The sequence below is a fragment of the Drosophila gunungcola genome, unplaced genomic scaffold (assembly GCF_025200985.1).
Source record: "Drosophila gunungcola strain Sukarami unplaced genomic scaffold, Dgunungcola_SK_2 000001F, whole genome shotgun sequence".
Classification (NCBI taxonomy): Eukaryota; Metazoa; Arthropoda; class Insecta; order Diptera; family Drosophilidae; genus Drosophila; species Drosophila gunungcola.
This window is the reverse complement of record NW_026453197.1, coordinates 1,088,117-1,103,453: the sequence shown is the minus strand read 5'-3', so window position 1 is coordinate 1,103,453 and position 15,337 is coordinate 1,088,117. Positions and strand designations below refer to the sequence as shown.

Here is a 15,337-nt window from a genome sequence, read left to right as displayed (position 1 = left end):
TACGATTGTTATGATCAATTAATCGATAGGCAAAACTGTAAATTCTTCGGAGGTTAAAATACTTCATTCAAACTCTAAAAAGTAATGTACAAAATACAACATTTAATTCTTTCATGTAACTAAATTTAAAGTGCAAATGATGTAAAAAAAAACATTGCATTTATTATTATTTATGTTTGTGTAAAATGATATTTTTCTATTCACACATCCAAAGCTGTGCAAATTGGGAAATTTAATGTGTATGTAATCATCACAGACCTTTTTGCCATTTTCTGTTATTTTTCGTTCTTATATTTATACTTTAAGCGGTCGCGATAATGAGGTATCATTTTCTCTAATTAAATTCAAATAACCGTTAACGCCTGTTGTACCAAAATAAAAAAACGCAGTGACACTTTGAATCCCACGTTATTCAACACTTGCTTGTGAATTCCCCGAGAACAAAGAACGGTCATACTGGTTCCGACTATTGATTGAAATAAAATTTACGCAAATACAAAATTTTTCTGTTCCAATGCAAAGTAAGCCCCAAAATAGCCGTGCGAAGTGTTAGATAAGGGAAAAGCCAATGCTCATTCAGTGCGGTTATCAGAGCATCGTTTATCAGCAATTGGGGACTCTATCCGGTTGTCGAGTGAAAACGCCTACTAAAGGCAAAAAACAAAAAGCGTTCCCAATCGAATGGGCTACCTATTCGATGTTATGTTTTATCAGATATGTGATCGGTAAATTATTTTCGAAATTCCTTTGCAGGTAAACCATAAAAATCCATTGTGAAAATTTGTGGGGTGGTGGGTGCCAAAACGGATACGATACTCAATAGGCGATAGTCGTAGTAAAGAGAGCGGCAAAGAGAGCGCAAGAGAGACCGACGAGAGCAAAGAGAGCATGTATTTGATGTGTACTCAAAAGCGGGCGAAGAGAGCGCACTAAACACCCACAAACACTCGGCCACTTTCGCGCAATATACACAAACACACACGCGGACAGGCAAAAAGGACGAGGAAGAGTAAGAGCTTTCTGGGCCAAACTAGGATAAAGATAAAGTGTTGTTTTGGCCAATATGAATCCGGCTGTGGATGCGTGGGCGGTGACCCCGAGGGAGCGAATGAAGTACCAGGAGCAGTTCAAAGCACTCCAGCCACAGGCAGGATTCGTGACCGGAGCCCAGGCCAAAGGATTCTTCCTGCAGTCCCAGCTGCCGCCCCTGATCCTGGGACAAATCTGGTGAGTATTGCCATATGTATATGGGACGTCCCCGTGACTCATACGGCGATAAGAGCCTCTCAGTACTTACTCATTCATATGCTTATCTGCAGGGCTCTGGCGGACACCGATTCCGATGGCAAGATGAACATTAACGAGTTCAGCATAGCCTGCAAGCTTATCAACCTCAAGCTTCGCGGCATGGACGTGCCCAAGGTGCTGCCACCCAGCCTGCTGGCTTCCCTCACTGCGGATGGACAAAAGACGCCATCGATGACGCCACGTGGCTCCACCAGCTCCATGAGCCCCATGGATCCGTTGAAGGGAATGGTTCCTGCAGCAGCCCCCGCAGTGGTTCCCCCGCCCGTGGTGGCTCCTCCTCCGGTGATTGCACCGGTTCCAGTCATCTCGCCACCCGGCGTCGTGGATCTGGCCAAGGTGCCAGCTGGCCCCACGCCGCCCTCCAGCAACCCACCCAGTCGCCACATGTCCATTTCGGAGCGAGCGCCATCCATCGAGTCTGTGTAAGCATATTTAAAGCAAAATAATGTAAAAACTTAGGCAGATGTATCATTGTTTTATCAAAAATAGTGTAGGCATTTTGTATAAGAAATTTTGTGCATAACTCCACCGAAAAAAGGTTTAAAGAATTCAGGCAGATCTAACATTCTTTAATCAGATGTAGGTCCCTAAAGGAAACGTTAAGAGAGCATAAATCCACATTATCTTCTCAAGAGTAACACCTATTGGGAAAATGTTTGTAGGCTTAAAACAAGTAGTTATAAACTGGTTAACTCCAATTTTTCATAGCTTATGAATTTGTTGATTTTCTTATCAAATCAACTAATTAAAAATTAATTAATGGACAGAAATACAATTTTTTTGAATGCCAACTTGTTAACAGTATTAAAAGAGTCGTAGACAAGTTTATAAAAAGTAGAATAATCTTAGAAATAATGTTTTACATAGTAAACTTTTAAATCTATTTGAGTGTACTAACGTCTTACTCTTTCTTTTAGCAACCAAGGAGAATGGGCCGTTCAAGCTGCCCAAAAGCGCAAATACACGCAGGTGTTCAATGCCAATGATCGCACCCGATCTGGCTACTTGACCGGGGCCCAGGCACGCGGCGTTCTGGTGCAGAGCAAGCTGCCCCAGGTGACGCTGGCGCAGATCTGGACGCTGTCCGACATCGATGGCGACGGACGGCTCAACTGCGACGAGTTCATTCTGGCCATGTTTCTGTGCGAGAAGGCCATGGCCGGTGAGAAGATTCCCGTGACCCTGCCCCAGGACTGGGTGCCGCCCAACTTGCGCAAGATCAAGTCACGACCTGGCTCAGTCTCTGGGGTGGTGTCGCGTCCAGGATCGCAACCCACCTCCCGGCACGCCTCCGTGTCGTCGCAGGGAGCTGTTTATGCTGACCCAACAGCCGGACTGCCCGGACAAAGTATGTGCCTGACCTTTTAAACTTTTTGTTTATATAATTAGAATGGTTCTAAATATATAGACATTATTTTATTTTCCATACCATTAATATCTGTGCTCTTTTCCCTTTCAGCATCCTTCGAGGATAAGCGCAAGGAAAACTTTGACAAGGGTCAGGCGGAGCTAGATCGCAGGCGCAAGATCATAGAGGATCAGCAGCGTAAGGAGCGTGAGGAGCGGGAGCGCAAGGAGCGGGACGAGGCCGATAAGCGCGAGAAGGCTCGCTTGGAGGCCGAGCGTAAGCAGCAGGAGGAACTGGAGCGCCAGCTTCAGCTTCAGCGAGAGATCGAGATGGAGAAGGAGGAACAGCGCAAGCGGGAACTGGAAGCCAAGGAGGCGGCCAGAAAGTGAGAAACATGATTTTGTGTAGAACCACAGCATATGAATCTACTTCGTAAATCCTTAGGGAGCTGGAGAAGCAGCGCCAGCAGGAATGGGAGCAGGCCAGAATCGCTGAAATGAACGCACAGAAGGAGAGGGAACAGGAGCGTGTGCTCAAGCAAAAGGCACACAACACCCAGCTTAATGTGGAGCTGAGCACATTGAATGAAAAGGTTAGGCACCATAAAAATTGATAGTGTTTTTTGCTCAGCTAATCTAAATTACATAATTACAGATCAAGGATCTGTCGCAGAGGATTTGCGACACTCGAGCGGGCGTGACCAATGTAAAGACCGTAATCGATGGCATGCGCACTCAGCGTGACACTTCCATGAGCGAAATGTCGCAGCTGAAGTCGCGCATCAAGGAGCAGAACGCCAAGCTGCTGCAGCTCACCCAAGAGCGAGCCAAGTGGGATGCCAAGAGCAAGGCCAGCGGCGCAGCCATGGGTGGCGACAACGCGCAGCAGGAGCAACTGAATGCAGCCTTTGCCCATAAGCAGGTAATGCTTTTACTAGTTTTTGCAATTTCTAGGATAAATAACTTACTAAATTTACTTCTTTAACAGCTGTTAATTAACCAAATCAAAGACAAGGTCGAGAACATTGGCAAGGAGATTGAGTCGAAGAAGGAGGACATCAACTCTAACGACGGCCAGATGTCCGAGCTCAAGGCGGAGCTCTCCGCTCTGCTCAACAAATGCGAGGATCTGTACAAGGAATACGATGTGCAGCGCACCTCGGTGCTGGAATTGAAGTACAATCGCAAGAACGAGACCACCGTGACCTCGGCCTGGGACACGGGCAGCTCTAGTGCTTGGGGCGAGGCGAATACGACTGCCGCCGATCCCTATGCTGGCATGAGCAACGATGTCACCGCTGTGGCAGCTCCAGCTGTGGATTTGAGTGGACCGGCTCCCGAGGGTTTCGTGAAATACCAGGCCGTGTACGAGTTCAATGCGCGCAATGCCGAGGAGATTACGTTCGTGCCGGGTGACATTATCTTGGTGCCGTTGGAACAGAACGCCGAACCGGGATGGTTGGCTGGTGAAATAAACGGACACACCGGCTGGTTCCCCGAATCCTATGTGGAGAAGCTGGACGATGGTGCAGTTGCTGCCGTCGCCACCATCGAACCGCAAGTGGTTGCCGAAGTGGCAGCCGTGGCGGACACCTACAATGACAATATCGATACCAGCAGTGCGGCGGCTCCGGCATCTGCCGGCGATCTGAGTGCCGCCGGCGATGTTGAGTACTACATAGCCGCATATCCTTATGATTCCGCCGAGGATGGAGATCTTAGTTTCGGTGCCGGCGAGATGGTGATGGTCATCAAAAAGGAGGGCGAGTGGTGGACGGGCACCATTGGCAATCGCACCGGCATGTTCCCCTCGAACTACGTCCAGAAGGCGGACGTGGGAACGGCGAACGCGGCGCCTGTCGAGTCGGTTGAAGCCCTGGATCAGGTAAGTTAATATATGTGGCACATTAAGTAGTTTGGTGTGGGTCCTTTTATTGGACAACTTTATAAATCTTTTCTGTTTACGCGTTGCAAGAGCTTTAATTAGAAACCAGCATATAACTCCAGCCAATAACCAATAACTCATACTGAGATAGGTTTTAAATAATAGTAATATATTTACTAAGAAACAATTTTATAGAAAAATATGAGGGATAGATAGTTTTTGTACGAGTTAATCCTAATAATATACAATAAATCCTTTTCTGACTTTAAAGCAATAAAACATGTGTTCATTAGATCCCTTTTTCTTTGAGATGTTTGCTTGAGACTTGTTTATAAATACTTTATATATTGTATACACAGTAATATTGAGATAGGGACCAATAAAGTTTATAAAACATCTGAGGAAATAGAGGGATTTTGCACCAGTTAATCGTATTAAGATTTTATTTTAAAACACAATAACATGTTTATTAAAATAATATCATCTCCCCTTGAGATATTTGCTTGAGACTTGTAAATATAGAGTTAGCAAGACGAAACGAGACTTAGCTTGACCCACACTATAGTTTTGTACCGAGTTCACTACCCCAAAGCCCAGAGTCGTGTCTAACCGTTGCCCTCATGTCCATCTACTAATCCAATGCTTTTCATGTGCTGTGCTTTTTGCCACCGTTGTCGTTACACTTGCACTGACCCAGGAGACGACGCTGAACGGCAACGCTGCCTACGCCCCTGCCCCATCCGTGGTGGAGGCGCAGGAGCAAGTGTTCCAGCCACTGCCTGTCCAGGAGCTGGGCGAGCAGCCGATCGCAAGCCCCGGCATTGGCGCCGAGGAGGCGCACGAAGACCTCGACACTGAAGTCTCCCAGATCAATACACAGTCCAAGACACAAAGCAGCGAGCCGGCCGAGAGCTACAGCCGACCCATGTCACGCACCTCTTCCATGACACCCGTAAATAGTTGACACCGCCAGTTACTACGCTGCCCACAGTTTCATCTCACTAATGTGCTTCCTTTCTTGGGTTAATCTTGCAGGGTATGCGGGCCAAGCGATCGGAGATCGCGCAAGTAATCGCTCCCTACGAGGCAACCAGCACCGAGCAGCTATCGCTGACGCGTGGCCAGCTGATCATGATCCGCAAGAAGACGGACTCCGGCTGGTGGGAGGGTGAGCTCCAGGCCAAGGGACGGCGGCGCCAGATCGGCTGGTTCCCCGCCACCTACGTGAAGGTTCTCCAAGGCGGGCGCAACAGCGGACGCAACACTCCAGTCTCCGGCAGCCGCATCGAGATGACCGAGCAGATCTTGGGTATGTATAAAACGTGCATAGAAGGCAATGATGTCTTGTAACGCAGAAAAGGAGAAATGTTCGACCCCATAAAGTATATATTCTTGATCAGCAACGATTTATCCGTATGTCCGTCTGTTTGTTCCTACGCAAACTAGGCTTTCAATTTTAAAGATATTTGAATGAAGATTTCTCAAAAGTCGCCTTTATTTTAACCCATGCAGTGGGTATGATAAAATCAGAAGGATAATTTATATATATTCTTCATTAGCATGACTATATGAGTTGATATAGCCATGTCCGTCTGTTTCTATTCCGTTTGCGGGTTCAGTTTAAATGCTAGAGACTTGGACATTTTTGAAGTCTTCTTTTTTATGTACGCTTAACGATGTTTTTATAGTGTTTATAACCTAATCCTTGAGATTTTATTAAAGTGGGCTGACCATATCCTGTACCTGCCATAAATCTGTTATACTTTTATATTACCATAACTATACGGTTCTATGCCGTTTGTTTGAGCAGTGTAACAAATAGATTCTTGAAACTTTTCAATTCGAATTTTATTATATGTATAATATATGGCCGATCGGACGATTTTATCTTATAGCAAGTATATGAACAATTGGATAAAATTGTCTAAATTTGGGTTATTAAGCGTATATGTTTGTTTTCGTTGCCTTTTACAAAAGTATTATATCATTTCGGATCCATCCCTTGACTGCAGGGGTGTTAACACTTCAGTTTGGCACAGTTAGCTTCTGATGTCTTGATATATATACTTGACTTATAATGTTTTCATTACCCCTTACAGACAAAGTCATAGCTCTCTATCCGTACAAGGCACAAAATGACGACGAGCTCTCGTTCGAAAAGGACGACATCATCAGCGTGCTGGGTCGGGATGAGCCGGAGTGGTGGCGTGGCGAGCTGAACGGGCTTTCCGGCCTCTTCCCCAGCAACTATGTGGGCCCCTTTGTGACGTCCGGTAAGCCAGCGAAAGCTAATGGCACCGCCACCAAGCAGTGAATCTCACAACTGCAGTTCCAGCCAGCTGCTAATCTTAGCTCTCTAATTTCCGCATTCCATATACATATTGCATATGCTATTATTTTTACCGATTATTTCGAATAAGCCATGCCTAGTTGTTCTCGCCTTGTCGCCTATTAAAGGGAAGCCCAAGCCCTCTTATGTTTAGTGTTGATTTTGTTGCAATATTTCCACGATGTATCTTCTTGTTAATTGTGATTATTTAGTTTTTAAATTTACACTTAAGTTTTTTGGCTGGCGCCCTCTCTTTTCCATTTAGCCAATCTAATCTCTAGTGTTAATTCATTTGTGTATTTATTTAGTCTGCATATTTATATTTTGTAATGCATTATTTGTATTTTGTATAAAAAGTAAACCAATTAAATGCGATTTCGATTTCAAATGCCAACAGGAAACGTATAACGAGGCTTCGGCTTTGGCCTTTAAGCGTCATCAGGCACTCGCTTACACAAAAACCGACAAACCGACAAATCTACACGATCCCTAGAGAATTGGGGTATATTAAGATCAGCAGCAGCAGCATCATCAATGTCCTCCGGATTTCGTATTCTAGAAAAGCCTAAAAGCGGGCTACTTACATTTACATTGTTCATCCTGACGACGTTTTTTCACAATGTTTATCCCCTTCGGTGTGAAATTCCCTTAACTTGTTGATAGAATTAGTAACCAGATCTCATCGGAAATCATTCATAGAATCAAACATTGCTCTCATGTTCGTAACCAATCAAACGAAAGATACAACCGAAATCAAGTAAGACACATTTTAGAGGATTTATATAGTAATCTGCATATGGAAACTACAAAATACATAAGGATATCAAGTGACAATTTCAATTTCGTTGTATTAGATGTGTTTATCGATAGAAAACCCAGAATATCTAACAGTTTTTCCCCCCAAAAAGCTACTACACATACGCATATAGTATATATAACGATGGTTTTCTGTGTTTTCCAATAATATCCGAATATAATTGTATATATTTCAAGTAAACCAACTAACAAGTTGGGAGGAAAGTATGAATTATTGTTAACTAAATATTAAGCATGATGACCATTCTCTTATATCTTAAAGAAAACTTTAAAGACATCAAGGATAATGGAAAAAAAAACGGGAGTTATATAAGCTTACACATACGGGCAACAGTATTGATAATATTAAAGATATTTGTAATGGCTAAAATTCTGTTTTTGAGTAACATTCTTGATTTTATAACTAATTTAAGCGCTTGTCTCAACTGCCATAATTGTATTTATTTAATGTCTATTGTCTTATCGTCTGAATGTTGAAATTGTTTGCCGTTAGTTTGAAGGATCTGTATCTAAAGCATAGGAATGGATGAGATGTAAAAAATGAGTATGTACAAATTCCACGTATAGAAGTTCATTCAACTCGATTGGAATGATAGCCAGATATTACGTTATGCTGTTCGAATCTGTTTATGCTAGTTGCAGTTAGACTATTTAACAAACTCACTCACATATTTGTATCTACGCTATCTCGTACATATGAAGAAACACTGTCGAATGCCTTTCAAAAAATGATAACCAAAAATGTCACCTTACATGAATTAACCTAATCGTAACTTGTTATTGCATACCACGACTATTTATGCGTCTATAGCTCTATTAAACGAAACCAAAGTAAAAAGAATCGTTATAAGTTCCGCAAAGCGCCGATCAGTTGGCAAAACAATTCCGACTGATTGGCCGCTTGGCGCGAAAATTCTAAAAGCATAAAACACATATTTATGTAGCTAATGTTGGGTTGATTATTGATTCCACATATATGTACTAATAAATAATAAATGAACCACAAAACTAAGCATATACATACTATATAGAGAAAGTACTAAAATTTTCTTTAGAAAAAAGCAAAAAGCAAAAACGTTAATTGAGATATTCGTACATTCCAAATCCCACATATACACCCCTGCATACATATAATGCTCATATACGCGTACTTGTTTAATCGTTACGAAAGTTAATTAATGTAAACAATGCTTAAGAATAATTATCGACGAGGATAGAGAAACCCCAACAAATTCTGTACGCATTAGCACACTTCACCTACACTGAGACTCACTTTAAACGCGAAATGGTGACCATCGATATATATTTACCTATATACAATCCGGATCGAGGAGAACTTATAGAAATCTTCTGCAGACACACACAATGCATACTGCATACGAGTAAACACAGAAGGGAATTCTTCGAGAAATGCAAAACTAAAAGATACCATAAAACATATTGAAATATATCAGTTTCAAACATAATTAGAAGACAAGTAAAAAGGGAAAACCAAAAATATTAAATAAAATTATGAAAATAACAAATTACACATATTTGGTGCAATAAATGTATAAAAGGAACTTCAAACAAAATGATTTTTGATTTTTAAACGATATTAATTTAGGCTAAACGGTGTTCTGTTACGGAAAGAATATATAATTGGATGGACGTATTACTCAAACGTTTTAAAGGGGATTTTTAAAAAAAAACGATGTTTTTATAATTTCCACAAAAATCTTTTGATGTTGTATCGATCGGTCATGTTGATTTGGAAGTAATCATATATACGGACGGAGGTCGGGACACTCGACCACAGAATCCATTATCATTTCCGACTATATTCTGAAATTCCCACCCACAGAGATTCAGTCGGATCAAGTTGCCAGTGACAGACGATCCAATGGTATCCAGCGTTTATGGCACCAATGGCGCGGATCCGAAGCTGAATCGGGTGTTAAACTCGATGCCGCATCCAAGAACAAGCTGCGAGGAACTATCCAATCGGTGTACATATCCAAGCAACAAGATGGCCAACTTATGGGGAGTGCTTACGTGCGGTTTGAGTGCACCGGCAAAGTCCATGCTCCAGGAAAATGGCAGCCAGTTGGTGGGCAAGTCCGTCGTGGTCGACTGGCAGTTGCCCAGGAAACGATTTGGCCCATGGCGATGCTGGTGAATCAAGCTTCGCCCATACACCAACCAACTCTTCAGTTACCAAAAAACAACCAGTTTTTCGTTCTAGATTATTTCACTTTTTTCATTATTTTATTTTTAGTAAAATTTTTTCTTATATAATATTTAAAATCAGTTTAACAATTTACAATTCTTTCTTTTTGTTTTGCTTCGTGTGTTCTTTAAGTTTTTTGTTTCTTTTGCGCTATCAATTATTTTTATTAATTTTGAAGTATGCACAACTTAAGGCCTACGTATGAAAATTGCAAACACTTTTTCGATTTAGTCATCAATTGAATTCAATTTCTTAAGCAAGAAATTTATGAGCCACCATTCCACATATAAAATGTCTATGCCACAATCCATACTCAATTCAGGAAGTTCAGTGGAATAATTCAAGTTTATATAGAAAACCTGCTCACAATATAACACAGCTCTGATTTTTTGTTTTTCCATTAAATATTTATTGAAATGACAATTTCCAAGATCACGTAAACCTCGAAGCTGTTTATTGTCTTTCTGATTAAAATAAAATAAGAAACAAACTAAGTTAACCAATTCTATCTGATCTGGTGTGCATATTCAGAAGGCAATTTCTTGGATAGAACATAATGCGAATACAAACTACTTAAGTAATAGGTAGATGGTTAAATTAAAGTTTGGTACTAGGCCAGTTGCACATGAGTTAGAAAATATATATGTATATATTGTATTACTCGTAGTAGGTAAGTATGCTTTCCATTTTCACGATATACCGTTTGCTGTCCCAGAAAAAATATTTTTAGGTAGGTAGGTTCCAGAATATATCCCATTCTGGATATTGGCTACTGTATTCTCAGTTGGCTCCGTATCGTGTGTCCCCTTGGGTCTGGTCTGAAAATTATTCGTCTATTCGTCTAATGCAATTTCAAATCTACGTCAGCATAGTGAATTTACTTGTATTCAGCTATTTCTAGTTTATTTTACTTGGTTTTGAGCATGTCTATCTTTTCTTTTTATGCTTCGGTTAGCTCAATCCTAGTCATACACTCAAATTCCACACAAAATCGTTCGCAAAACTCTCTTTCGTTCTAACATTTCCACCATTTGTTATTTTTATCTTTATCGCTCGTAAATGTTTACAAAAATAATTTATAAATTACATAACTCTGTCTATTTATCTGTCCACAATTAGTTACTTGATTTGTGTATATTTATAGTTAAGGCCAGCCAAAGTTTTACTCAACTGTCTCTATGGCGTTATTTAGGGGTCACATGAAACTCCATCAAAATTTAAAATTTCTCAAAAAAATCACACATTTAAGTGATTTCAAATTAGCAATTCTGATATTTAAAAAAATGCATTACATGAATGTTTCGAGTTACTTCAATTACAGTTTCAGCTGAGAAAAACTTTGCTGAATTCTTCTTAGTTCTGACTCTGCGGCTATACAGAAATGAATTACTTTAAACTCTTTATTAACTAAGGCTAAAATTGAACTAAACTCTGCGTTTTAACTATGTTATCGAACTAAGTACGCGCTTAAGTACTTTTAGCAACACACAATGTGATCTCAATTTAGTACATTTTAACTAAACTATAAACAATGAAATCAGTTTTAGTAATGGGCTTAATAAGAACTTTGGCTACGCTTTGTTAGTTATTACACAATTAATTTGCTTGCTTGCTATTTTGGAACACATTAGCTGTAATTAATAAATCGGTTTTTTGGATATACACGTCTGTGGTACATAATAACAATCGATCGGGACTAAACACTAAACATAAACTGGAAGTTAAAAATCTTAAGAAGCGACTTAAACGATCAAGAGGAAATTAATTTGTAGTTCAAATCTGGTTTTATATACAATTTTTTCGCTACTCTCGTATATCTAAGCCTTGTCCGATTTGTGTGGTTATAATTATAATTATAAAGCTTTTTGTTTTAAACCATTTCTTTTTTGGGGCAAACTATTTTGCAACTTTCTGTCAGCTTTGGGCTTACAAACTAGGTCATATAAATGTGTGTTTGTGTGTGTGTGTGTGGGATGTGTTCCAGAGTTAGTAGAACATCTCGTACGGGAACAGGCTTCGCCGTGAACGTTTCAGATTCTGGGGTGGTGGTACTGATTCCGTTGGCAGATGATCCCCGTCATCCTCCAGTTCCTCCCCCGCGTCACCGTCTGTGCTCGACACTCAAATGATGCTCTCGTCGTTATTGCGGGTCAGCCGAATGCTTGTCGTCGTCGTCGTCATGGTGGTGGCGTTGGCTTCCGATCCTGAACCCGGACTGGAACCCGATCTCCTGCCCGTGGCCGGTGTCGTAAAGGTGGTGACCACAATGTTCTCATCGTCGTACGAATCAAAGTCCTCGTCCTCATCATCGTCATCGTCATCGTCATCATTCTCCTCGGAGTCCGTTTCGGAATCCTCGTAGTCCAAGAGGGCCTTTGTCACTTGGTTTTTGCGGCCCGCCTGGCTAACAGCTGCTCCGCCCACCGCTCCCGCATTCATGCGACGGATCTGGGCGCGTGGTGTGTTGGAGGGGCGTGGCAGGAGCGGCTCCCTGCCGCTCAGTCGCATCATTCGCTCGCTGTTGGCCTCGCCGGCGGCGGCGGTGGAAAGTGGTGCTCCCTCCCAGTCATCCGAATCCGCCGGCTCGCACAAGGACTTGGAGTGTCCATGCTGGTACGACGACTCCTCGGGTATTGTGTCTCTGTTGGTGGTGTTGTGTGTGGTGGTGTGCGGTGGTTGGAGGTGGTTGGTAATCGATGGTGGGATGATGTGAAGAGAAGGCGTAGAAAGTTAATGTTAAAGTTGTGACCAATTTTGGCTAATGCTTTGGTTTGTTTTGGTTTGGGTATTCGTTTTGGGTTAATGTTAATATGAGGCTACGGCTTACAAAGGTAAATTTAAAATATAATTTGTAAAAAACTTACACTTAATATGGATGAAATTGAAAAATTATATATTTATTTTGAGCACTACATAGAGCAAATTAAAATGGAACAGGAATATGGAAGATAAGCTAACAGGGAAGACTTGTTTAAGGCACAGTATAACAGTTCTACATTACATTTACACTACGTTTTCCCTAAATACAATACAATTTCTTTAAGTTCGCTGTTTGGATTTTGTATTTACATTAAAAAAATATAGTAAAGAAAACCAGTATTGAAATTAGCACAGAGAAGAGTGTGGGTATTAAATGGGTTCGATTGTTAGTTGTGCCGAGCCCAGGCACAGTGTTATACATGTAACATATGGAAAATATACTTTGTCTAATACTTACACACAGTATTGTTACACTTTGATTTAGGTTTTGAAATTGTGTGTAGGGAAGGATATCACAGGTGCTCTCAAGTGTATAAAAAATAGCTTTATAGCAGTTTTGTATCTGTGTGTGTTTTTGTGTGCGTAGAGATACGGTGTGTGTTTGTGCATTTAGTGGACAGTTTAGCTACTTAATTGCTCTGCCTCTATGCTGCTTTGGATTTTTGTTAATCAGATTCAATTGACACGCCGCTAAAAAATATAATTATTATCAAATTGTTTTCCAATGTTGTTGTTAGGTTTGGTAAGTTTTTAGTTCGGATTTGGTTTCGGGCTTTTTTGGGAAGGAATATTCACAAATCAAAGAATCACAGCACTTCAGGCATCGTTATTTTTTAAGAAATTGCATTGCATTGGAGAGGGTTGGGTTATATAATTGGACAGAAGGAGGCTGGATGCTCAATCACATTACATAAAAACTGTTACATAAAACAAACACACACATTTAAGACGTAAAAGCAATATGCAAAGACAACAAATGTAATGTAAAATTAAAAAGTGGGCTGTTATACAACTGTTATAAACATTACACTAAGGCTGTATACAGTTTTAGGGTTGTCTACAACTTGTAATAAACTCTTATACACAAAAAAGAACGCAAATCAATAAAACTGCAAACAAAGATATAACAATTTCAGCAGCCCAGCATTATTTTTTGAATGCAGAAAGTGAATGCCTGGCACTGAATCAACCGATCACCAATTAACAACATCCTAATTTCATTGTTATATACAGTGGAGAATAGGGCGAAATTTGTGGGTCCAGTTTAGAGATCTGTGTTGAGTGAGTGTGCGAAGAATGAAGTCGAAACCAATTGCAAGACTATTAGTCAACGGATTTGATTTAATTGCATAGAAACAATTCCAGCTGAGATGAAAAGAGATATCGCTGGCAAAGTTGAACCTACAAGGACTGACTGACTGTTACTCTACAATGATATGCTCTGATCTGTGGCTCTATATACAGTAAACATACATATTTCGTATATAAATTTGGTGTGGTTAGTATTTAGCGCTAAAATATGTATCCTATTATATGTGGTAGTTTAGCATTGTCTCTTGGTTCACAAAGTTCGAAATTCGTTAATGGCCGGTTTGGATTTTTCAAGACATTTTGATTCTGTTTCGGTTAAGCTTATTACTTTGGGCAGTACGCATATGTGGCGCTATCCTCCGATCTCGGGGAGGTTGGCGTCGAGTTAGTCGCACTTGCAGATGTTGTTTCTGTTGAATTGTTGGTGTTGTTGTTGTTGGTTGATGTGGTTGTTGTATTTACTGTAGTTGTTGTTGTAGTTGTTGTTGAAGTACAAGTAGAAGGAGGTGGAGGAGAAGGAGTTGTGAACGTGGCTGACACTAGTAAATTAGTTGTTCCCGGACTAAATTGCAATATTCTACTGGGCCTGCGTCCAGTTGCAATGAGTCTGTAAAATAATCATCACAATAAAAGACACAGACGAGGCTCAACCACAAGATATCCACAAACAAAATAATAATTTTTGGCAGTAAAACATTTATGTGTAAGCAGCGTTTTTTTTACTTTGCGGAAAATAGGTGCAACTAAGAGCAATTTAAGCGGATATCGCTACATTATGGCTGGGAAAAGGTCGCAGTAGTGCGGGGTGAAATTCTTTTAAGAAACTTTTAGGATACAAAAAATAAAAGTATTCCGCAACGCGATTGAAGAAGACGTTTTTATAGGGCTAACAAACTAAATTTGGTTAAAACAAGTTGAGGATAGTAAATTTAATAATTGTTTTTGAAGTGTTGATATTTCAAAATCATTTAAAAAGCCAGATCAAAATGTTAACAGATGTCTTAAGGTATATTGAATATACTCGCATGCAGAAAAAGTGTGTAAAAAATAATATTAATATGATTTTATTACTTTACATTAAAATGATTAGGTTAAAAAAATTACCAAAAAGCTAAAATAAAAACTAAGCTACTAAAAAATGTACAAAATGTTTAACACAAAAGATAACGAACCAACATATTTATAATATTAGTAAGCTATTTTAAAAACAAGCATTAAATGAAGAATCTTTTAACTGAAATGGGTTTTAAGCTAGGACATTAGTTTCGAAATTAACTTTAAATTTGTAGTTTTTACGGGTCTTCTAGCAGGTCTTTGGATAAAACAAAATTAATGAAGAAAATCATACCAAAACATTACTGGTCGTATCATT

At 40.3% G+C, this 15,337-nt stretch overlaps 2 protein-coding genes across 30 annotated transcripts in view; one reads left to right on the top strand and one right to left on the bottom strand.

Annotated features, from left to right (window-relative positions):
• Window positions 1–425: 425 nt before the first annotated feature.
• LOC128261716 (intersectin-1) lies at window positions 426–9,858 on the top strand. Its single transcript, XM_052995545.1, is given in 13 exon segments — window positions 426–521; window positions 754–1,227; window positions 1,320–1,730; window positions 2,226–2,656; window positions 2,768–3,041; window positions 3,101–3,248; window positions 3,311–3,577; window positions 3,644–4,540; window positions 5,238–5,492; window positions 5,576–5,849; window positions 6,640–6,813; window positions 9,529–9,736; window positions 9,738–9,858. Coding segments are annotated over 12 exon segments (3,609 nt in total). The 5' UTR covers window positions 426–521; window positions 754–1,063; the 3' UTR covers window positions 9,844–9,858.
• A 421-nt stretch (window positions 9,859–10,279) lies between these two features.
• LOC128261715 (sodium/hydrogen exchanger 3) overlaps window positions 10,280–15,337 on the bottom strand; it is a 35,088-nt gene continuing 30,030 nt past the window's right edge. For 14 of the 29 annotated variants that reach the window (XM_052995518.1, XM_052995517.1, XM_052995526.1 and 11 more), the window contains 2 exons: window positions 14,294–14,572; window positions 10,280–12,535 (listed from right to left, as the gene is read on the bottom strand). In XM_052995518.1, the coding sequence (XP_052851478.1) occupies window positions 12,016–12,535; window positions 14,294–14,572 (799 nt within the window). In that variant the 3' untranslated portion in view covers window positions 10,280–12,015. Of the gene's footprint in view, window positions 12,536–13,111; window positions 13,345–13,366; window positions 14,573–15,337 lie in introns of those variants that run through there. The other 15 variants (XM_052995533.1, XM_052995537.1, XM_052995534.1 and 12 more) reach the window with 6 other exon arrangements.